The sequence below is a fragment of the Ammospiza caudacuta genome, chromosome 22 (assembly GCF_027887145.1).
Source record: "Ammospiza caudacuta isolate bAmmCau1 chromosome 22, bAmmCau1.pri, whole genome shotgun sequence".
Taxonomy (NCBI): domain Eukaryota; kingdom Metazoa; phylum Chordata; class Aves; order Passeriformes; family Passerellidae; genus Ammospiza; species Ammospiza caudacuta.
In genome coordinates this window covers 9,288,688-9,313,134 of record NC_080614.1, presented here as the reverse complement: position 1 = coordinate 9,313,134, position 24,447 = coordinate 9,288,688, and the positions used below count along the sequence as shown (strand labels likewise).

At 42.4% G+C, this 24,447-nt stretch overlaps 1 protein-coding gene across 7 annotated transcripts in view; it reads left to right on the top strand.

Annotated features, from left to right (window-relative positions):
* The first annotated feature begins 264 nt into the window (after nt 1–264).
* The window catches only part of KIF1B (kinesin family member 1B), a 77,718-nt gene continuing 53,535 nt past the window's right edge, over nt 265–24,447 (top strand). For 4 of the 7 annotated variants that reach the window (XM_058818929.1, XM_058818928.1, XM_058818925.1 and 1 more), the window contains exons 1-11: nt 265–491; nt 5,506–5,687; nt 19,018–19,094; nt 20,189–20,368; nt 20,721–20,786; nt 21,560–21,738; nt 22,423–22,534; nt 22,660–22,737; nt 22,905–22,970; nt 23,910–23,985; nt 24,284–24,362. In XM_058818929.1, coding sequence (XP_058674912.1) covers nt 5,582–5,687; nt 19,018–19,094; nt 20,189–20,368; nt 20,721–20,786; nt 21,560–21,738; nt 22,423–22,534; nt 22,660–22,737; nt 22,905–22,970; nt 23,910–23,985; nt 24,284–24,362 — 1,019 coding nt within the window. In that variant the 5' untranslated portion in view covers nt 265–491; nt 5,506–5,581. Of the gene's footprint in view, nt 492–5,505; nt 5,688–19,017; nt 19,095–20,188; nt 20,369–20,720; nt 20,787–21,559; nt 21,739–22,422; nt 22,535–22,659; nt 22,738–22,904; nt 22,971–23,728; nt 23,747–23,909; nt 23,986–24,283; nt 24,363–24,447 lie in introns of all 7 variants that reach the window. The other 3 variants (XM_058818927.1, XM_058818926.1, XM_058818924.1) reach the window with 1 other exon arrangement.

Below are 24,447 nucleotides of genomic sequence, written 5' to 3'. Positions count from 1 at the left end.
CTGGAGCGGGCGAGGGGCCGCCTCCCCGCGCCCCCGCTGCGCGGCGGAGGGCTCGGTCCGGAGGGCGGTGCCGCTGCGGCCGGGCACCGACAGGAGGCGCTGGCGGCTGTGATTGACAGGGCGGGGGCGGGCACTCGCGGGCTCTGCGGAGCGCCATTGGCGGGCCGTGCCGAGGGGGCGGGGCGGCGCGCGGTGATTGGCGGAGCGGGGCGCTCCCCCCGAGCTCCGGGCGCTCCCCCCGCGCTCCGGCAGTGCGGGAGCGGCGCTGGGGCGAGCGCGGCGCCCGTTCCTCCCGGCCGGCCTCGCTCTCCTCCCTCCCCTTCTCCCCTCCCTCCGTTCCCTCCCTCGCCCTTCCCGCTCCGTTCCCGGCAGCGGGGAGGTCTCCAGGCCTCGGTGGAGGCGGCGATGGGGATGGCCGGGTTTTTGTCGCTGCGCTGCCTCGCCGGCTGCTGACGCCGCACCGCCCGCGTCCCGCGGACACCCCGCGCCAGGTGAGGGGGCCGCGCTGAGGGGGCGCTGAGGGGGCCGCGCTGAGGCGGCCGCGCCGGCGGGGCCGGAGCGGGGCGGGGGTGGGGGGCTGATGCCGTAATGCGGAGGGGGAGGCGGCGATGCTGCCGTGCGCATCTGAGGGGCCCCGCGAAGGGCTGAGGCCGGGAGCGGGGGGGGGATGGACGGACGGACGGACGGATGGATGGATGGATGGATGCATAGCACTGGATACCTTGGAGCTGTCAGGGCAGCGGCGCAAGGGCGTGGGGCCCCGCTCGGCTTTGCCATCTGCCCGATGCCATCTCCTCGTCCCCCGGGACGCTTCCCTCCCTCCCTCCCTTCCCTTTCTTCCTTCCCTTCCTATCTCTCCTTCCTTTTTCCTCGGGCGGCCGCTCCCCCGCTTTCCCATGGGCTGGATGCCGCCCGCCGTGCCGCGTTCCGCCGCCCCGCTCCCCTCTGCGGCTCGGATGGGGCGGAGGCGGCAGCGCCGGCCCGGGAGGCGGTGCGGGGTGCGGCAGCGGCTCCCGGCCCGGCCCGGCCCGGCTCGGCGCGGCGCGGCCCGGGCAGCCATGTTGGCACGGTGAGCCGGCAGTGCCCGTGCCCGGGCGGGGGGCGGCGGAGCGGGCCCGGCGCTGGGGCCGCCGCCGCAATGGGGGCAGCGCCCGCGCTGGAGAACCCGCCAGCAGCAGATGATGAATTTATGTCTGCCTTCCGGAATGTAAATACGTTCATACCAAATTCTAAATTCTAAACGGTATTTCTGTTCGCTTCCAGCTCCTTCTGAGCTCAGTTCTTTTTGCTGTTGCACAATCCAGTGTTGGTAAATAGCCATGTGCGCATGTGATCGGGTTTCAGTGCCTCGCCAAGTTCTGCAGCACTGTTCGATCTGGCATCTCCACCTGGTCCAGATATAGCAGAGCGTGTGTGTGAGTTCAGCTGAGGGATCACACTGTCAGCACTGCCCGAGCTTCATGCGGCACCTAAAATTGGCTCTGCTGGGGCCCCTTGTTCAGATCCGCCTGCTGCCCCAAGCAGCTGTTTTGCCAACTTTCCGTGTGCTAATCTCTGTCCTTGTTTTATTTCTTCAGAGCTCTTGCACTGATTAAGTTACAAGCCATTTTTTTGTTTCAAAGTTAGCACATTCTGTGATATGCAGCTATGACACAGTTATCTGGTGTATGACTGGTTCTCTTAAATAAAGAGTGATTCTTCTTTGTTTGTGATATGTGGTAGGTTTGGGTGGATTTTTTGTTGAATGCAGAGATATAGATTTTGGACATTGTTTTGTAACCACTTCGAGTTTGCTGCAGACTTCTCTGCATGTATAAATAATAATTTGAATCTAAATCCCTGCTCTGCTTTATTCAAGTAACTTTACTTAAATAAACAGCAATGTGTTTTTGTTTTGACATTGCATAAAAACTGGTTTGCCAAAACTTTCAGATACATCCAAGTATTCAAGTCTTAATGTTTATTCAGATATTTTTGGGAAAGCCCAGATCTAGTTGAGCCTGTGAAGGGTGATTCATCAACACAATTGGGTTTGTCAGCTTGAATACCAGTAAACAGACAAGATATTTACATGATTTCTTTTAATGACACCTTTTAATATTAAAATCTCACTGTAGGACTTACAGAGTGAGTGTCTTTAGTTTCAAATAGGTGTAAAACTAGGATGTAGGATTTGCTTTTTGCTGATGAAGATCACTAAACTCAAATGTCATGTACCCCCTGTTTTGGAGCCAGTGGTAGATCACCTCAGAGACACACACGCAGTTCCCTCCTTGGTTCATGACTGGGTTTGTGCAGGCTGAACATTAAAAGAGACACAGCTAGTAGATTCCTTCCAAAACATCAGGGAGATGATTCATTCTAGCATGGATGGCAGCCTCCAAGCCTATAATGAACATTAAAAAAAAGTAATCTTTTAAGAATATTGTTCTTCTAAATCTGTACCACAAACTGGATTGCATATTTTGGTTTTCCCTTTTCAAGTTATGTTTCCACTCTGTAGTCAGCATTTTGTAGTAGTAGGAAGTGGTACTACTGGTAAATGTGAGCCCTGAAAAACCAGTTGCAGTCTATTATCTGTGATGCTGTGTAACTTGGGGCTCATTTTGCCTCATTTTACCATTCTGTGTGATGAGGGAAATGCTACTTTTATAAATTGCTATGACCAGTTAAGATAACTGGTAAGTGGAAAAGCCCCTCAAACCCCCAACAGCTTAAATGTATGGAAAGCTTGGCAAATTATATTGGTTTTGGTCAATTTTCTTACTAATGAAAATTAAATCTTGCACAGTGAATTGATATTCAAAACATCTGAAATCCATGTGCAAATATGAGTAGGTGTTTTTCTTACTTCAGCTATGAAAAATAGCAGAGTTGAGAACAAAAGAGATTTAAAATTATACCACATTTAATTTTCCGTCAGCACAGAAGTTAGGGTTGGGAAAAATTGGTAACTGCAGAAGTCCAGCAGGTAAATTTTCATGTTGCAGGTGATTTTGTGATCTGCTCTTTGAGAATCTCTTCACAGTTGTGTTTCAAACAAGTCTGTCATTTAGCTAGTGCATATGGAGTCTCTGGAAATGTGATTGTCATGCTTTCTTGTTGTGCATATGATGTTAAGAGGTACATATATATATATATATATATATAAATAAAAGTAGATGATTCTTTCATCCCACCCTCTGTTTGTCAGCTTCCCAGATATATCTGCAGAAATTAATGCAGTGTTCTGAGAGGTGTTTTTATGAAAACATCAGAAAACAATTCTTTGTGGTACTCCACAGTAAGAAGGGAAGATAAGCCCCCTACATTTCATAAACAGTATTATAAGAACACACTGGACAGAGTAAATTGTGTCACTGTGAACTTGACAAAAAGCGGACATTTTGCACCTGACAGATGGTTAAATAGTGTTTCATAAACAGGCCGCTGCGTGGCCGGGCACAGTGGCATTGCTGTTTCCAGCAGCAGTGTCAGGGTCAGTTGAATAATAGCTGTGGGCTGTGCTGGGATTAGCCTTGTCCCTTGGCTGTGCTGGGAGGGCTCCGGAATGGAGCAAGGGGCCGGTTAGGGAGGCAGAGCCAGAGCCACGGCTGATTCTGGGGCAGGAGTTGGTAACAAAGCTCCGTGTTCGATACTGTGTTCCACACAAAAGTAGGCGCCTCTGTGCAGGAGGGAGAGGAGCAGTCTGTAGAACGCCCCAGAACATCGTGTGAATTCATTCCCAGTACTTTTCTGCTCTATTCTATGTTCAGGATTTTAGTGAAGCTTTTTAAAATTCCATACTGACCCCGAGCTGGTGGTGTGGCTGTGTCATTAATCATTGTTCAACCAGTTTGCTGTACCAATGACATTGAGATTCAGTTGGCTTGCTCCTAAAGACATTCTTCTAGTCTGATGAGATACCTCAGGTACCTTTGAAAATAAGGAATACTTTAAATTGCTTCTACTTGGGGGAGTAATTTAATTTCTGCCTTCACCATGTGATGGCATTAATGAAGTTTTGCACTTTTATTAAAGACTTCTTGTACTGTGGGAAAATGTGTCATAACTTGAATTAAGCATGTATAAGTACTTTTACCAGGTGTGGAACTTACTTTAGAGCTGAAATGCTTCTGCTTTAGACCTGCTAGTAATTTTTGTACTTCTGTGATCACAACCCTGAAATGAGCACTTCACCAGATCCGTGCTGTGTTGATAACCAGAGAGGATGTCAGGAATCCTGGGTGCATGGCTGAGCAGAGTTGAGTTCTGCCCAGGGTAAGTCAGGTTCCAGATAGAAATGCCTGCATTGAGTCACACCAAGGATCAGTCCAGCTCTGCATCCTCCCTTCAGCAGTGGCCATAGCAGATATTTAGGATATAAGGATAAATCACACATAAATAATGTTTTATCACTATAGTCATCCATGTTCTGTATGTCTTGCCATGGAACCTTTCCTAGCCAAGGGTAGGGGCTTTTTAGTACGATTTAATCTTTGAATCTCGTTGCTTTTTGAGGCTGTTAGACTCAGTACTGACTGTGTTCTGTGGCAGGAAGCTGGACTGCTCAGTAGTGGGCTGACTGAAAACCTTTCTCTAATGGAAAAGGCTGGTTGACACCAATACAAACAAACCAATCTTTCGTAAACCTGCATTCCAGCACTGTCTCAGACGTGCCTTGAAGTTTGGATAGTGGGTGTCAGGGATAGTTCCCTCCAACAAAAGTGCTCCATCATTTAGGTGTGGTAGGATTTGAACAAGTATTTTGATAGTGGAGATGAATTTAATGGTGGACATTTGCCTGAACATAGATAGTAATATTTACCCTGAAGGTAACAATTCTTGATTCCTCCTCTTCCTTACAGTGTGTCCTTTAATCAGCAGATACACAAGTAGTTGATGAGTTGTTATTTCCTTCCAGAAGAGGACTTTCCCAGGACTGCAAGGGCTTCTTTAAGGGTACACCCTTTTCTCTGGAGTCATATCTATTCAAAGTCAGTGTGCTGTGGCCCATGACACTTGAGTTAGTTTTAATATTATTGCTAAAACATTGTGGCAGCAAGGATTGGCAGTGTGAGAGCCTGGGTATGGGGTACATGGTCATTGCCTCATGATGAAATTTAAGTAGCTGTGTCTTTACTGCTAAAATTATCTTTGTTAGGTTAAGCCTAACACATGTTATAACCAGATATTTATTTTGGTATTGGCATCCTTACTTTCTGGAAGAAAACCAAGTATTGGTTTTCTTCCAGAAAAGAAATGTATGAAATTGTATGAAAACCAAATATTTGTACACTTCAAAAGAACTGCTTCAGGTGACAGAAACTTTTGACTAGGGAGACAGTGAACAGGTGCTGATAGATGTATTTCCAGTTCTGGCTTTGAAGTGACACCTTTTGGGGGTAAGGGAGGGTGATCTGCAAAGCAGAAATTGCATTTATGAAGTAACTTTGAACCTTGCTAATTTTATCAACATCGTGAACACAATAGCTGTAAATAACTAAATGATATTTTTCTCCTTAGAAAACAGCAACAGGAAGGATAACTTGAAAGGCTCTTGATCACTTTCAATTCCTTGAGTGTGCTGCCAGCAGCCAGGATGTCGGGGGCTTCAGTGAAGGTGGCTGTTCGTGTCCGGCCCTTCAACTCCCGCGAAACCAGCAAGGAGTCCAAATGTATCATCCAGATGCAAGGCAATTCCACCAGTAAGTTTAATTTAATCTTGTAAGGGAGTCTTTCTCGGTTCCCAAACTAAAATATTTGACTTAAATATTTTCTTCTGTCAGACTGAGAACTGTATCTTTGTATCATCTAGAATTAATCTTTTAGTTATTCTGCTTTTCGAAGGCTGTCATTGCAAACTAGATTATCTCTGAATGTGACTAGAAAGTCTAAATCACAAATATCTTGATTTTTATGGAGTTGTTCATGGTGTTTGCTTCTGCTGATTTGAAAATTCTACAGAAGGATTGGAATACAAAAGTGAAAACCTTTCTGTGACTTCAGTGTTTGGGAACATCATGTGGGTAGACAGATAGAGGGATACATTGCACACCACCACATGATAACTGTGAGAGTATAGGTTCTGCTTGCATCTGGTGCTTTAGTTTTTGGTGTGCTTATTCTGCACTGTGTGCTTTTGGTTAAGAACATCATTTGGGTGAGAAAGCTGAGATGAAAAGGGTATCAAGTTTTATGTTTCCAGAGCAGATGTCTAAACGACAGCAAAATAACAGACTACGTAGAATCATCTTCTTTTCTAACCAATTAGAAGTGTTAAGCTTCCTATATAATTGTTGTGAGTGTAATTTGGAGAACACTGTTCTGTGGGAAACTGTGTGTGGGCACACCTTTTTTGGTTGTTGGGTTGGTTGTTTTTCATACTTGAGGTCAAGGCAGTATTGACAGCACTTGAGGGAGTGTCGCTCCTCATCTGCAGGCCAACAGCTCTGCCCGTAAACTGCTCTTCATGGGGCACTTTTTCATTTTTAGGTAATCAAGTAGAGCCATCTCGTCTGCAGCTGAAGAAAGCAGCACTCCAAGAGCACTGAGTTTTTTTGCTGTCTGATTACTTGAGTGTTTACTCATGCCTGTTAACACAAAGGAGGTTTCATACAGGCCTCTCCCTTTTTTTTTAGCCAAGGTCGTACGTCAGCCTGCTTGTGCTTCTGCAATGGAATTTAAATCCTGGTTGTGGTCACTTAAATTATATAGTGTTTATGGTTTCATTGGAAGAGAGGTGTCATAGAGAAGAGAGCTTGTTTTTAGTGCAGAAAGTTCTTATCTTTAGACCTTATGTGCAATACTACCCAAAGGAGCTTTTTTGTGATTGGATTTCAAAACTTCCATTTAAGGTAGGGGTGGGAGGGGTTTGAAGTCATCTCATGTAGAACAGGTGCTTGTATCCCATCATTGAATGCAGCGTAGAATGCAAGAGCTGTAAACTTCATTAGAGGATATTTGCTATGGAAATGCCACCAAGCTCTGGGCTCCAGCAGCACCACTGGGAACCTCTGTAACAGCTTTTTTTGCTGCAGTCATCACAGCAGTCATTTTGGGTGTTTATGGTGTTTGAATTGCAGGAGCCTGTGGAAGCACCTTGTTTGTGGCACAGCAGTGTCTGGCAGATTGTTTGGCTGAGCTGCAGCTGTGGCCTGGGCCAGACACTGGTTCTGTTTCTGAACACTGGAGCTGCACTACAATGAGTTTCCAACAAACTGCATCAGCCTTCCAGAGGAGAAAAATGCTTCAGATATATCTAATTGGAAATGTCTTTACAGAAATGACTTCTTTTGCCGTGTTTTATACTCTGAAGTGCTCTAATGTGCAGCCTTGTGTTTGGATGCTGTGGCTCTGGTCAGGCTGGTGATGTGACAGATGGTCAGGTTTAAGTCATGGAGACATTACAGACTGTGGAAAGGAATCATCCCTTGTGATAGTTAAACATTGTTACATTCTGTGGGATATTTTTTCCCTGTATTTCCCTCTTAAAGCAAAAATACAAGAAAGCAGTGGACAGAGGAGTAGTTTGAACAGAAGAGGATTGTATAATAAAGGATATGAATAAGGCATTGTTTGGGGGGGAAAAAGCCAGCAGAAATCTTCTCTCCAAAGAATCTTCCTAACCAAGTTGTCCAGCACACATAACTTCCATCTGAAATTCCTCAGCTGGTGTGCTTTTAGGTTATGTGTTAGATTTGGGGGGCATAACTGCTGTCCTGCCAAAGATTCTTTCATTTTCATGATGCTTGGATTTTTGCAGCCCCACAGTTACATTATTGAACTCCTCATTATTAAGGTCTGATCTTGCTGACTAAAAGCTGAGCACATGAAGTGAAATTAGTGTATCTGAGACTCATATCTGATGCAGCAATTTGAAAAGAAAGGGAATTTAGTAGTAATTCTAGACTAAGGAGTTCCTGCTTCACACTTTCAGATGTGCCAGTGAAGTGATCAAGGTCTAGATATCTTGCCTCTGAGAAGGTTATTTTTTCACTTGTGCACCGATCAAGTTGACAGGAGGCAAACCTGAGAGGATGGTGATACACTGAGTAGTGACTATTTTAAGCCTCCAAGGCAGTTAAAGTTCCCTTATCTTGGAATTAAAGCCTAATGGACTGTCGTGACACCGGATTGATGAGACAGTGTGAAGTCTGATAGCTAAGAAGGGATTTTGACAGTTACTTGAACTTTAATTCTGTATGTATTGATTGACCAAGCTATTCTGCAAATCCTGCATTTAAACTTTGTCCAAGTCTGAGTTTTGTAAATGTATTGGCAGAGACTACTGCATTACAGTGAAACTGAGGCAAAGTGCTCAGGATTGTGTTAAGGAAAACTGTGCAAAGATACAGATAATAAAGAGTATGACAGGTGTACTTTATAAATAAAGAATTTTAGATGAATGTGTGAAAAAGGAGTGTTTTTTGACATACATAATGAAGTAGTTTCTTGAAGTCAGAATGCCACCAGGATTGTTGCCTGACATGCTGCCCTTTTTGTTGGACAGTTTTTGTGTGAATTTGGCTGTTTATGGCTTTGGGGATTGCCTGTCATTCAAGGGTGCTTGCCAGCAAAGCAAACCGTCCCTCTGGGTTAGAAAGCTTATGCTCAATTTTGTTGCACAGTTCTTTGCCTTAGAAGCAAAACAACATAATTTGCTTGTGCAGTCCTGCAGAATTTACTTGTTACCCTATCTGGCTTTAATGTCATTTACTCCTAGGAGATCAAGACCTTTAATCCAGATCCACAGTAGGTCTGTTTTATCATTTTTCACTGTTTAAAAATGACAATGCAGCTGAATACAGTTCTAGGTATGCCTTAATCTCAGAAAAAGAGAATTTGTACGAAGATCTTTAACCCATAATGTTAAGGACACTTACTGTGAGTAATTAGGACTTGTATTTTTCTTCTGGAAGGATGCAAAATATGGAAATTTTGAAATCAGTACTTGAACATATTTTTTGTTTGGTTTTTTTTCTGCTCTGCTATTTTGCACTTAAATTGTCAGTCTTTGTCTTAAACACACGTTTCAAAACTGAGGTTGTGCAGTTGAGCTGCAGTCGCGTGTGCTGAGTGCATGCAGGGGCTGCAATCTGGCACAAGGCCAGTGCTGCTCAGATCATACCTATTTGCAGATGGGATCCATTTGAATGATACTGCCAGGAGTTCTGCAGTGGACAGGGGAAGAGAAGGTAATGGAAGAATCTTAGAGACAGGACACGGCAGGAGCTGTAAAATTCTGCTATTTATGTTAACTTGGGAATGCAAAATACTTTCCAAAGAAGAGGTAATGCCACCATCAAATTAGGAATTAAAAAACTCCATCAAAACAGTAACTGAGTGGGATTAATTTCAGAAAAGGCCTTCTTTATAAATAATTATAACTTAGAAATCATTCTAAGAAACATAAACTTTGTTTTCAAAAGCACCTGCTAAGCAAGTGAATTCAGTTGGCTGAAAGGATGCTTTCATTTGGAGTTCTTATCTGAAGAGTACATTCTTTAAATTACTGAATAGGTGGCTTGTCATGTCCAAACTCAAAGTGGCTTTTTGAAATTAATAATTAATGTATAGATCATGGTTTTCTGCATATCTTGATTGAATAAGTTTTCTCTTTAATTCCTGCTTTTTCCAGTTTTTTTTTCAGAAAGGGTCACACCAATGCATCTTGCCCACAATGTATTAATTACTTATTCCCGTCCAGTTAAGTTATGACAGTTTTTGTACTGAGTGGGAAAAAGATTCTGCAGTGTAATACATGAAAGCTGAGCTATAGATCTAAGAGTGTTTTGTGTGTCAGTAGTTCTTGTGCTCATTCTTGTACAGGCTTTTCAAACATAACAAATATAAACAACCTTGGCAGCTGCTGCCTTGGGTTATTGAGCTGAAAAAAGAAGCTGTTCTGTGCCTAAAGACTCCCTGAGCATTGTGCTTTTTCTGGTTTAGCTTTTGTTTGTTTGAGGGATTTTTTGTTTTGGTTTGGTTTTTTGGTTGGTTGGTTTGTTTGTTTTGCATCTTTTTTGGTGGAAGTGATTTGATAATCTGGCCTGTAAATGCTTGTAAATAATGCATAAATAAAAACGAATGAAATTGAAGCAGAGCTTCAAGCCACAAGACAGCATTGAGATACTAATCACTAGCAAAGAGCCCAGCAGGCTTTTTCTTTAAAAAATCTAAATATGTGTGTAAAGCATGAAACAAATAAAACAAGGAAGTAAGGAAATACCCTACTTGGAATATGTCTGTGCAATTAATTGTGCACTAGATGAATGAAAATAGGGTTTAGCATCTTGTATGTGCAAGTGACAGAGCAAACCAAAGTTCTCAAAGTACAGCTCATCTGTGATTCTTGTGTGAAGGACCCCAGTGCAAAGGTGCCCCTGCACAGCCCAGGTTAGCTTGGAAGGGCTGAGTGCACCTGGATCCTCCCATGGCACTGAAAATTACCTGTGGGGATTTTAGCTCAGCAATAGTTCTGTGTTTCAGTAATGCTGGCAGGTTCCTCTGTGGCTGCTGAAGGTATTGGATGTTTAATAAAAATAGGCCTAGTGGAGTGGTCCCATCTGCCAGTGACAATAATCTCATCTGCTGCTGTGGATATACGTCAGCTTCTCATCCAGGCATCCTTGGCATCACAAAACCTTGGTAAGACATTCTGGAGTTAATTTGTAGAGGTTGTAGGGGAAAAAAGTGTATTTCTTCTAATTGTTTTGTTGTTTGGGGGGTTTTTTTCTCCCTAAGGTGTATAAACTTCAGACCTAGACTTAAGTGTTTAAATTAAAAACAAAAACAACCCAAAAAACCTAATACAGAAACATCTAATTTTAATTTCTCCTTTGTTTTGGCTTTTTCTTTCCTTTTCTTCTTTTCTTTTAAGATATGTGCTGCTTTACGCAGTTGTTCTGGGGCAAATTAGAAATGGGTGGGAAGGCAGGACTGAACTTTAAAGGTTTTTGATTTATTGCATGTTTGCCTACATTAGTAGTACTTGAAATGTAATACAAAAGTCAAAACTCTTGAAAGGTTCATAGAATAAGGTAACCTCATCAATAATTCAGCTGTCTCTTTTATTGATATACTTTTGACTCTCAGTCTCTTATGAAAACAATAATTTTAGATATCTCAAAAAATAAGCATATTGCCTTTCTGATGCCTTGTGCCTGCCAAAAAGCATTGGTTCTTAAAGCATACAGCCTGGTGTTCTTGGTTTGCTTGTTTGGTTTATTTTTCTCCTAAGTGTTTCTAGTGTTTTCTACTGGTATCTTTCATGATAAGGCTGTCTTGGGCAAATAAACAGCATTGCAGGAATGTCACTTCACCCCTTCCCTGGTTTCTCTGGTCTGTAAATCCCTGTTAGTGGTGCAAGCTAGATGAATGCTTGTCAATATGAAAATACTGCCCTGCGTTCATGGGGGGTGTGTTATCAAACCAGGCTGTTTGTGGGGAGATAAATGGTGTCACATGGAGGATGCCTGAATGCTCTTGTGGTTGAGGTTTGAAAGACAAGTCCAAGAGGTCACAATAGCAGAGGTTACCCAAACTCTTCTGATGACTGTCCTCTTACCAAGATGAGCATTAGAGTTCTCTGTGTTTTGGGGCATTAGGGATTTCTGTGTCCACAAGTCTGTCTTAGTCACTGTCTCCGAATGCCCTGCAGTATTGACAGCTCATATGTTTTGTACATGCCTGGAATATTTCTTTGGAGAAGAAATAAAAATGTGGATTTTTTTTTGGTGCTTGATTTTCCTTCTAAAGCCTTTCTCATGATTGAATAAAAATAGCTTGAAGTGTTAATTCTGCACTGTTAAAAAATGTAGAGGATGACTTTGGGGAGCTGGGGGAAGATGAACATTTAATCATCTTTAAATGCTAGAGAAGCAAATGCTGGTTCTGGAGTGAGACTGTGGGATGATGACTAGGGTGTTCCAGCTGATGTTAAATGCAGTTAGACTACATTGTGTTATGAAGGTGGTATGGAACCATAGCAGAGGGATATTACTAATAAACCCTGAGTAGTTTGTGTCAGTGGTGATTCTCCATGTGGAATGCTTCCCCTTCAGAATTAGTGCTCACTGACACAGAACTAGGCCTCCAGAGGGGATTCTTTTTATCCAATGCTTAAATAAACTGCCACATTTTAGTATGCAAGTAGAAGTAAAGAGAATGTACATTGTTAATAAGAAATACTTTAAGAATTGGATATTTTAATTCACTACACAAATTCTTCCAGAGACATGCACTGTTAAGAACTGACCAAACTGACTTAAGTAGTGGGCTGAAAAAGACCTGGCTCCCCAAGACTCCAGTGCTCCGTGGTGTTCTCTCAGTGTGTTGCTGCCATGCCATGTGTCTGAAGGTCAGAATGGTCTTAGGAGAGGCCCAGTTTGGCTCTTGGCGATGTCAAGTCAGAGAAGTGAAGGGAGGTACTGTTTTACCTGCCTTGAGGCAGAAGCCATGAGCCCAGAACGGAGCTGGAGCACTGGCCCAGCCCCACGCACAGCCCTGACACGCCGCCTGTGCTCTGGGACGTTCCCAGGCAATCCATTGGCAGTGCCGGTTCGGGAATGGCTCTGGGTGAGCTCTTCAGCCAGGGAGAGCAGTCTGCTTCGGCTGCCTGCTGCCTGCTGCAGAGCCTGCTGGCGTGCTGTTCTCCAAGAACACCAGCTGGAGAGCTGTATTTATAGCTCGTGGATCTGTGAGAGCAGCTGAGGATGAGAGCGGCTTTCCAGCAGCTTCTGTGAGGAGCGGGGCCTTGCCCTGGTGCTGCCGAGCCCGACTCCCTCCCCCAGCCAACCTTTCTCCCAGTGCACGGCTGAAATTCCTCAGCGGGGAGAGAATCCGCTTGGATTCCAAATGAGCTGTTCTTAGCTTCTGCTTGGTTTCCTTCCCTTTTAATGATTTGAAAAATGCAAACAATGCTTTGAAAAGCAAGCACTGCTTCATGAGCTGGAAGTGTCCATTTCCCTTCATTTATCTCTTATAATAACAGCCCTGAAAGTCTGTCTTATAAAAGCACTATGGCCATAGATCTGATTGCAGCGTTTGCCTAGGAAAGAAGCCTGTATTAAACGTGTCTTTGTGGTGTTATTCACGTTCCAGCAAATAAAGAATGCCTGCTCCACCCTGCTCTCTGTAAGGAACATGTTCCCATTGTTGTCATTCTAGTCTACAGATGGTGCAGATATATTTTCCAGACCCATGTTTTTTAAGAGACTCTGTATTTAATGTTAATTTGGTCTTGTGGAATCAATTCTGAAAGCACCAGATTTTTTTCATTGGATAAATTGTTTATTCAATCATAATGAAACTACTGCTTATATTGATCCAAACAGAGCTAGAAGAAGGCATAGGAATGATTTTGTATTTTTCTTCCCTAAGTTGCCCCTTCCAAAGTTCTGTCGAGACCAGAATAATTTTTGAAAATGTCTGTCTATTCCTTTACTAATGATTAAGGAAAGCAAAAGTGAAGACACTGCTTTTCTTGCTAGCTGTTATCTCTGAGTGGTGGCATTTGGTAGGAATGTGTGCTTGAGCTAGAATAATGCTGCCACAGGGAGAATTGTTGATGCTGGTGTGAAGCCTCTCTTGGTGAGAAGAAACCTAATTTTATTTCATATGTAGAAATGAAAGAGGTTTTGTGCCCTCAGCATTGCCTGTTATGGTAGCAATATGGGCATGGCAGATGTTACTGACAAAGCAGGCTGTGTTGCACAGATCTGGGAAGGTCGGTTTTTCCAGTTCCACACTTGACTTTCGTCATAATTGGGTTTCATTTCTGATGAGGAATTGTTTGTTTTTAAAACCCCTCAGTGTGTCTGTCCCTTCACCCCCCTTGCCAGCACAGCCTGTGTCCCAGCTAATCCCAGGATGAAGCAGAGGTTAATTCTGGCTGCTGGTGTTGATCTGAAGGGCAGCTGCAGGCAGGCAGCTCTGTGGAGCACCCACGGTGGGTGACTAATGCCAGGCATGGCACGGAGCCCTGCACAGTGACTCGGGCTCTGGGCTCTGGGCTCTGGGCTCTGGCACAGGCGGGGCAACCCTCTGACGTGACTTTAAATGCAGGGAGGGCAAGAGAATAATTTCAGCTCTTGCCTCTCGAGTGCTCTGTCTCGCTGTCTCCCTGTTCCAAGAGCTTATTAGGAGGAGCTGTGTGTGCTGGGCATCTCCAGATACTGAAGTGCAGATCATTTCTGATCTGATGAATCTGTGACATGCTGAGGAGCAGCACTGACTGGGATGAGAGCAGAGCAGGCTTGGATTGAAAATTCAGTGTCATAATCTGATACGAGTTTGGAGAGGTTAAGAAGCACTTCTAGTCGTTCTTTGTGCCTGCAAAAATATTTATGTGACTGAGTAGATGGGAATGGAATGAGGGGGCTGATCTTGGCTAAGTTTCCTTGCTTTTGTGGATTTTTTTTCTCCCCTTTGTAGGCTTCCCACTGTCTGTTTACTTGGTTAGTTTTAAGGGAGACTGGAAGTGTAAGTCCAGAAATGAAGGCTCGAAGTGGGAATGTGTTTGTGTGTGTTCAGAAAGGAGTGAGAAGACAGAATGCTGCTTCCAGCTGAAAATACCCTAGGAAGATTTTAACTTTGCATCAGCTCTCAGCTGTGCTCCACACTCTGGTTATAACTGTAAAACAAAGTGCATATTTGACCTGAGCTTTTTGAATTTCAGCTTCAGAAATGAAAACTGGATTATAAAGCAAAAGATTTGGATGTCCAAAATGACAATAGAAATGCAATATAATACATGCTATGAAATATATGGGTACTATTTCAATAGTGGTCTTTCAAGTATTGCTACAGTGTTTGCTAAAAAACTAGGGATGAATTTGAGCTCATAGATTTGAAAGGTTGAAAGTAGATGTTATTTTTGTGCTAGCTGATGAAGCAGATGGTGGATGGTATATAAAATGTTAATTAAGGAACAAGTGGGATGGACTGTGGAAATAAAAATGCCAAAAGATGAAGTTGCCTGTTTAAGTAAGGGTATGTTAAAATCCAAATGTTTTGTTGAGATTGGTCTGTTACTTTTGGCAGAGCACACCTGAAAGTATAGTTCTTTCATTTATTGTGCTCCTTCTTTCTCCTTTTCTTCCTCTGTACTGCTCTACTATGTACTTGTCCTTTACTAGGCCCAATCAGTATTTGTGTCTTATATAATACTCCAGAAAAGGAGATTATTTGGTGTGAAGAAATTTCTTTTAAAACTGTGTGTTTCTTTACCTTTTGGTCAGTGAGAATTGAAAATGTTTGTTGTGACAGGTATCGAAAAGTCCACCAAACTTAAACAGCTAAGCAGCTACAAAGAATTGTTTAAATTGCTTGAGCTGCAGAGAATATGTGAATTACTCCTGCCTAGAGGAACTTTGGATGGTGTGAAGCAGCTCAGCTTGGCTCACTGTACAGCTGTAAGGGGAAACTAAGCTTTTAAAATGCAGGCTGTGTCTCTGGGTGGGCATGGTGGTGGGTACCAAATCAGCTGCTTCACGTGGGTACTGCTGCAGAGCTGTGTTCACACAGATTTATTTATCTCAATTTGTGACGTGTAATTACTTTATTTGTGTACAAAGGTAGAAAACAGATCTATTAAGGAGAAGCTTATTATTCAAAATTTCCAGAAATTCATTATTCAAGTAAAGAAAAGTAATAATATGGGCATTTATCTCTCTCAACCAAACCAATGATTTGTAGAAAATATTTTAATCCCATGAACATTCTCTTGCCTTTTTTTGGCCCTCCATTCCAAAGGTAAATGATGGGCATTAACCGCCACTGTGGTTGCTGCTTTGGTCCCAGAAGGTTTCAGGCCCTGCAGCAGAGAAGTGTTATCCTCAGATTGTTCCATCCTTCTCACCTCGGGGTTCCAGGTGCGACCTGTTTCAGTAGCAGTGCTGTGGCAGACAGTGGCTCTGTGAATTATCCCTTCCAGTGTCTCTCTGGTGCAGAAAGCTGAGCTTGTGGAAAGCTAGGAGATACCCCATGAGCTAATAAATTGGCTCTTGGTGAAGCAAGGGGCCTGAAAGAGGGATTTGCTCAGAAACTGGCTAACTCCAGCGTTCAGAGCTGCTCCGGTGCCATGCTGCTGGTAATTATAGCTGCAGCACAAAGCAGCAGTGTCAGTTTGCAAACAGAAGAGTTAATTGCCACATTGGACCTTTGAAATAGCAGATAAACAAATTTATTCTGTAAGATAAAAAGACTATTAATGCGTTCCTGCTGTGATCGTCTGCCTTATTGCCTTTCTCATTTCCTGAGGCTCTGTAATTAAACCATTAGTGTGTGGACCGTGTGGTGAGGCTGCTGTGGGGAGAGGAGATAGATGACGACCTATTTCATGATTCACTAAGATAATTCATCTTGGCCTTGCATGGTTTCAAAACCAAACAAAGTAACTGAAAAGCTGTTAGTATTCTTGTGGATATTGGAGACACTGAGAACAGTCCTCTTTCTGTTTTAATTGTATTTGTTTCCGTGGTCAGCAGAAAATACAGCAGGTTGAGAAGCATGGTACATAAAATCAGTGTTGCCAACTCAGTCTAATTTATGCATCCCCATTTCTTTTTTCCCAGTTTGGTGCATGAACTTTTGGAATAAAGCTTACCTGTACTAGAGGAAGGCTTTTAATTTCTTCAGAAATATCCATTAACTTGCTTTAAAAGTAGCTACATTTCTTGGGTTTTCTTGTCCCTCTGAAGATGATGCCTGGTGCAATAGCTAACTTCAAGTGAAGTCAGTTATTTCTGTTTGAATTCCTGGTTTCTTAGCTGTCTCATCATCTTCCAGGTGTTTTAATCACATCATTGCCTGCCTGGTTTTAAACCTAGACTACATCAGACATCATTAATGCTGGCAGCACCCACCTGCTGATCCGTGCCCCTAATGAAGAGGGTTTCAGTCCAGCTGAAATCCATTGAGATTGTAATCTTCGATTTTCTCATCCAGTCAGCTCTGCTGGATTCATTTGTAGACTGAGAATTGTAAAAATGGAGGATGCAGCCTGTGTGCAAGCAACAGAAATAGGGATGAACTGACTTCAGGCTGAGAGCAAAGGCTGTGTCTGGATCCCAGTGGCAAGGGGCAGCCTGCAGAGTTCCTGGCAGCTGGGAGGTTTTCTCTGACCCTTTCCTGCTGCTGTGGAAGGTTTTGGCCAGGCAGCTGCATTCCCAACCTCTGACAGAGCTGCTCTCTTGCACATTAAACTCCTTTTCCTGATACACTTCTCCAGATATGCTTTGCAAAAGCATCCATCCTAAAAAGTGATTTTCAAAGTAGTGAGCTGGACATGGAAGTCAGTGTGAAGGGCTGAGGAAGTCTGTTGAAGAAAACAACAATAATAATAACAACAGTGGTTTAAAAAGAGAAAAAAATGGAGCTGAATGGAATGACTTGCATAAATCACAGAGCCTGAACTTTACTTTTCTCCAATGTGGTGGATCAAATTTAGGCTGGAGCAAGAAAGGGGAACTAATGGTGAGTTTGTAGTGCCTTTTCAGACACTAAAGTGGAGATTCTATTATTTGTACTACTTTTTTGGGTAGGGACTTCCAGATCCAAGGCATTACATCTCCCTTACCTTTTAGAACTTTGATATTAAATTTTTAAATGAGAAATTGTTGAGTTGTAGCAGTGTGGAATGCCCTGCAAGGAGAGAACTAATTTAAGTTTGGGGCAGGGAGTTGTCCTTGGGGTTTGTTTTTTGTTCTCTTTAGGACTGGTAGAATAGTTAGAGTGGAGCTGTTCAGGCAAAGCTGGTAAGGGCAGGCTAAATCCATGGATGATTGCTTAGGTTACAGTTTGTTCTGTGTTGATGCCTGTGTTGCTATCCAAAGCCACAAGCATTTTTGGCAATTTGATACTGTGCTGGTGCATATAATTCATTGGCTTTGCATGTCTGTCGGGTTTTTTAAGGCAAGAATGTCAGCACAAGGTGCATCCAAGTGAAATGGAGTTGGCCAGGAGAAGTAGAGTAGCAACTGTTGCTATTTGCAATCCAGCCAGTGATCTTTTCTCCACACTGTCATTTTGGACAACAGCCCTGCTCAGGAGCACAGTGTCTGGGAGAGGAATGATTTGATTTTAATGGGGATTCTGTAACCACATTTTCAGAGATTTCAGTGAAACAAGATGCTAAGTTCATGTTTGAAATGGTAAGAGCTGTGGCTGATATAATTTTTATTCATCACAGAACGAAAGAGAGAAGCCCCAGTCTCCCAAAACATAAACTGACTGGAGGAATATGTGAGAAAAAAGCATCTTCTTTCTAGGATGTCTGGTATCAGGATGTAAATCATCCCCAGGAAGACTGCTGACACCTTTATATGGCTTATTTCCTTGTGGACTTTATTTGCATACATCACAGTTAGTGTCTCACTCCCAGGGGCAAATTGCTGCTTTAGGTGCAGGGGCAGATGTGTAAATCCAGGGTGGTTTATCTAATTCCCCCAGGACTGTGCTTTTATGCAGTCCTACTTACAGAGATTACAGAGATGTTCAGAACAGCTGCTGGAAATAATATATTGAAGTATTTCCACCACTGTAGTATGGAAAAGAAGGAAGCAGTAGAGATTCACTTCTGCTACAAGGGCTGTGCTTATAAATTACCCTCCTTGGAATACAGAAACTACAGGCATTGTGTGTGCCACTGCAGTGAGAGCTGCATCCATTGTGTATTGCTCCCCTGCAGGCAAAGGTTATACCAAGCAGTTTTGTTGCTGGGAAGGAAAAAAACCCTCAAGTACTAAACCCACCAACCTAAAGGTATCTGGAAAAGCCTTTGTTGATTGTGTGGCATGTACAGAATTCTGTTAAGCAACAGCATATTTCTCCTAGGAATTTTTTTCTTGTCTTATTTAAAATGAGTCCTACAGAAATAATAGTATTAGGAAGCAGTGAGTCTGTTACTACAGTCTTCCTACTCGTATGCCATGTGGCAGCTTTGAATACTCAGATTCACAGTGTGTGGGTCAGTCAGTTTATTAAATATGCTCCTAAGTGTCACGTTAGCTAAGAGTTTGAATTTTATTCCTGTAGGTATTATCAACCCAAAGAATCCTAAGGAAGCACCAAAGTCCTTCAGCTTTGACTACTCTTACTGGTCCCACACATCGGTAAGTGCTTTTACAAGACAGCCTGGTTGTGTTGTTGTTTGGTTTGATTTAACATTCTCTTCTGATCATGAACCCCTGTCAGATGTTTCTACAGTCTTTCTCACCCACATTCAGGTTAAAAGCTTGTCATTGTATGTTGTGTTTCCCTGTCTGGGTGAGAGCAGAAAGCCAAAACAACTTGTACATATTTGAAAGATTACTGAAAATATTCTCCAACAATGCTCTGTTCTAAATATTTTAAGGATACAGGTGTGCCACGGTAATTCATTTTTCCTCTTGGACAAATGACAGTTGCTCGAGGCCTTACAGTTCAAGGGGATGCATGGTCTGGCTTTTGTTGGCACGTGTGGAAAAGGCAGCACAGTGACCCACGTTTCCAATAGCTGCAAAAGCAATAAATTCTCATCCAGCTCCTGTGCCCCACCCTTCTGTGAGTCGGTGCTAAGCTCTCAGTGACTTCCAGTAATTGTTCTCCAGCAGAACTGTGTTGTTCTGCCACCTCCTCCTCCCCTGCCTTGTTTTCTAAAAGATGTACAAAGAAGGGATAATGCATTTCTCTAAGATTCATTTCAGTAACTTAGATGGTGAAATAAGATTTAATATTTCTGAGCAAATTTGTGGTCAACGAGACTGTTTTCACAATAAAATACTCGCCTCTCTTACTGAGTTTTTCAGAGCAGCCGTGAAAGTTGATTATAGCCCAGTCACAGGAACATTATGAACAGAATGCATGAAAACTAGCAGATAAGCAGCATCAAGGAACAGAAGAGCTCTGATAAAATCTTGATCCCGACGTTAGAATGTTAGCACATCTAAATTTGTCCTGATTTCAGGAGCAGGTAATGTTAAAATACAACGTTTCAGGAAGCAAGAGAATGCTAGATTAAGAATAAGATACACCCACAAACAATGCAGTGACATTGTCATTGTTGTTCTTCTCCATCTTGTTCTGCCTTGGGAAAAACCTGTGTGTAAAAATGGCCTCATTTACCTCTTCCTAAGGGATTGACCCCCAAGATAAAACCAGTTGCTTTTTGAAATCTTACTCAATTGATAGGGAAGTCTGTATTGATGCTGTTTTGGTGTCTTTCCAGCCTGAAGATCCCTGCTTTGCATCTCAGAGCCGTGTGTACAATGATATTGGGAAGGAGATGCTCCAGCATGCCTTTGAGGGCTACAACGTGTGCATCTTTGCCTATGGCCAGACTGGAGCTGGCAAATCCTACACCATGATGGGCAAGCAGGAGGAGAGCCAAGCAGGCATCATTCCCCAGGTAGGAGTGAGCCCAGAAAGGGAATCTGATTTTTATGGCACCTTCAGACACACACTTGTGTTTTGTATTGCAGTAAGAGTTAACAGAACTGAAGCTTACTGCTGATGTTACAGTGCAGAATAATGATACTGCTGAAACCTAGAGCACTTGTTGAGATACTGGACAAAATAAAGTTGATAGTGATGTAGGACTGAGATGAATTATCTTCCAGTGAGGCTGTGTGTGGTGGATGCATTAGGCTGATTTTTTTTCACTGCCCTCATTCTAAAGCCGCTTCCATGACATGTCCTGATAGTTACTTGTTACTTCTCAGTAAAGACTCATTTCTGATTTGGGCTTAATTTCTTTCCAGCTGTGTGAAGAGCTGTTTGAGAAAATCAATGACAACAGCAATGAGGAAATGTCATATTCTGTAGAGGTGAGTGTGGTGAGGGATCAAAGAATGTCTGTATGCTGGACATCAAACTGAGCTTAGGTGCTGGGTTATTGATGATGCACCAAGATGCTTATTTCTGATTAGTTTGGGGGTTTTATTTTTATTTTTCAAGGCTTTTTGTCTTTTCTCTTTTGAAACAAATGTAAAAACCTTTCTGTGACTCCTTTTTTACCCTCAACAGAAAACCAGTGTTCCTTTACCTGTGTAGTAATCCTGAAAAAAATGATGGGCTGAAAAATTTAAAGATGCATGTACAGATGGTTTTATTTTACTAATAGCTGGAAGACTGCATGTTTGTTGTCAAATACTATAGCCATGATTTTTAAAATCAAAAGTTGCTTCTGCAGACAAGAAAGATGAACTTTTTTTTTCTTTCCTAAGTTTGCTTTGGTGGTTCATGAGACATTCCTTGGAAGCAGACTCCTTTTACCATCTGTCTTGTTTGATGCCTGTGCTGTCATATTAAAGCTGTTAAGGTGATTGTGGACTCCGGTGTATAATTTTTCATTACACACCAGTGTTTTCTGAAATGGTTGAAGAATCTATACATGGATGCAGGGCCAGCAGCTTATGTTAGAGGTGTGATGTAGGAGAATTTTGACTCTTGCCTTTGCCAGTGTTTAGGCTGTTAAATGACTCGAGACACCCTTAGCTTTCCTGTGGTGGGCTGGGGGAATTTCTACTGCTGGCACTCTGAAATGCTGTGGAGGAGACCTTCAGAAATACTGAATTGTCTGTGAAAATTCTGTTTCCAGGTGAGTTACATGGAGATTTACTGTGAGAGAGTCAGAGACTTGTTGAACCCGAAGAACAAAGGGAATTTGCGGGTGAGAGAACATCCTCTCCTTGGACCCTACGTGGAAGATCTGTCCAAGTTAGCAGTCACATCTTACACAGACATTGCAGACCTCATGGATGCTGGGAACAAAGCCAGGTTAGTGATGGGAGTGTGTTATATATTCTTAGCAGTATTATGCATTAGCACTTTAAAAAAACCTCTTGTAAGTGAGGAGTATTACTGAAATATGCACTGATCAATGCTGTTAAAAGCTGAAATTGCTTTGTGTGCTGAACTAGTCCTGCAAATCGATGTGTAGATATTTAAAGATTGCAAGGACTTGAGATAAAGTCTAAATAATTATCTGGCATTTACTTCTGCTTTTGCTATGTACTTTGTCACTATCCTTGTTTAAAAACTTATGTGCATAGTCCCCTCTTTTCTCAGTTCAGGTGGTCAGGACTAAAGTTGGCATTCCAGCTTCAGTTTCTGGTTCATTATTAGTTGTTTCCATGCAAGCTCTTGGCTTCATTCAACAATGTGTGAGAAGGACTCACATAAATGCTGCTCAAGTATTCTTGGGTGTTTGCATGTAAGATGAACTACTGAGTACACAGACTGAGAAAGCTCTGTCTGAACTGTGATGAAGATGGGAGTAATTCAGGAGTGAAAAAATGAAAGGGTTTGGGAATGATGATAGGTGTGGCTGGGTCTTGGTTACAGGGCAGCACATCACCTCTCATTCCTCTGCAGCCTCTTGCTCTCATTCCTCTGCAGCTGCATTCAGCCCTGCAGGTAATTGTCCTTTTTTAAACATGCTCGTATCTATTCATATTTTAGGACTGTGGCAGCCACCAACATGAATGAAACCAGCAGCCGCTCTCATGCTGTGTTTACAATTGTCTTTACTCAGAAGAAACATGACACAGAAACTGACCTTTCCACAGAGAAGGTGTGTTACAGATAAGTGACTTTCTGCTGTTTTTCACTGATCTTCCCTGCAGTGACTTTGTAGTTCTGTCCTTGCTCTGGTTCACCAAGAACTCATTCTCCTGTTCATGTGCTTTCTGTGTTCAGGTCAGCAAGATCAGCCTGGTGGATCTGGCTGGGAGTGAGCGAGCTGACTCCACCGGTGCCAAGGGAACCCGGTTAAAGGTGCGGGGCTGCGGAGGGTGCTGGGGAGGCACGGGCATCACACGAGTCCTTGCTGGACAAATAATAGGTTATAACTGTGGGAGAAATAGTTGTAAAGCTGAAGATCTGAAGAGATTCATGGTTGAAGAGTTTTCATTACTATATAATACTGGTTTCTCTTTTCCCAGGAAGGAGCAAATATCAACAAGTCTCTCACAACTCTGGGCAAAGTTATTTCAGCATTGGCTGAAGTGGTAAGTAGAGCCTTTCCTTCCCTGCAACAACCTTTGCATAGCTGGTCAAATGGAAACTGTAAAATCCGTGGAGCACAGCAGAATCATTTGCTGTTCTTGGCCTTGCATTCTCAGCCCTATTAGCTGTGTGTATTTTGATAGATGAATAGAGTTGATACTATTCTGTGGGTGTCACACAGGCTGTCAACAGATGGAAGCATTGGTTTGTTTAACTGTGAAGAAGCCTTGCAGAAGAAGCCTGTGTTTATGTAGAAGACCTGTTCACATAGCAAGATTTTAGACCTTCAGTGCAGTGCAGTAATTTTATTTTTATTTGAAAGAATAATTGTAGAAAACTTAACTGCAGCTTTGTTGTTAAAATTTGTAGAAATATAAGTGCAATAACTTGATTCACTGGCTTTCTTTGCAATGGCAAGACTTAATAATGTCTTAAGTGAGCATATATTGATCCAAGCAAAATGTTGTGGGTTTAGAAAAGTACTTTGTCTTTTTTTTTTGTATTCAACTGCTATTAAAAAAAAAACCCAATGAAACAAAACATATCAATGATTGTTGTTCTTTTTAAATTTGAGTCAACACCTTGGACAGGTTGAATATGCTTAAATATTTTTTAGATTTTTTTTTTTCAATTGAAGTGATTAATTCCATTAATTTGGCTTTTTAAGAAAAGGAAGTACTGTCTGACATGGAAGCAATGTATAAATGTTAAGAAGCTCATCCTTCTTCTTTTTCCTTTTTCCTTAATGCTTTCAACTTAGGATAACTGCACCAGCAAGGTAGGATGGTCTGTGTAGGAGTAGATGTTGGTTTCTTTGCCTAGTGTAAGGTTTGCTGCTTGGAATTGTGTTATAACACAGAATTTAAATGTCAGGAAGATGTTCACATCTTTCTTACACAGAAAATCCTTCCTATTTTTCATACTGTGTTGTTAATTTGTAGAGCAAAAAGAAGAAGAAGACAGACTTTATACCCTACAGGGATTCTGTACTAACGTGGCTTCTTCGAGAAAATCTAGGTATGGCTGATTTGTCTGTGCCAGTATGAAAATAAAGTATCACTGAATTTCCTGACTGTTTTTACTAACTTAAATTTATATTGAGCATGAGGCTAAATATCTTTAGCATCCAAATCTGAGTCATCATAGTTCCACCTTACATTAATGCTATAACTCTCTCCTGTAGTTTTTGTATGTTTCTTAATACTGCAGAATTTAGTTGAATTCTATAATTTATTGAAAACATTGATATTTGGTAGATAGGTGGTGCCTGAAGTGTGTGCTGTAGTTCATCTAAACTCTTGCCTGTTCACTACAGGTGGTAACTCCAGAACTGCAATGGTCGCTGCTCTCAGTCCAGCAGACATAAACTATGATGAAACTTTGAGCACTCTAAGGTACTTTCTCTTCCTGTGGGATAGATATGGGTAACTGTTTGCTCTAAAGGCCCAACTTTGTCCTTTAAACCTTTGGCTTATTGTG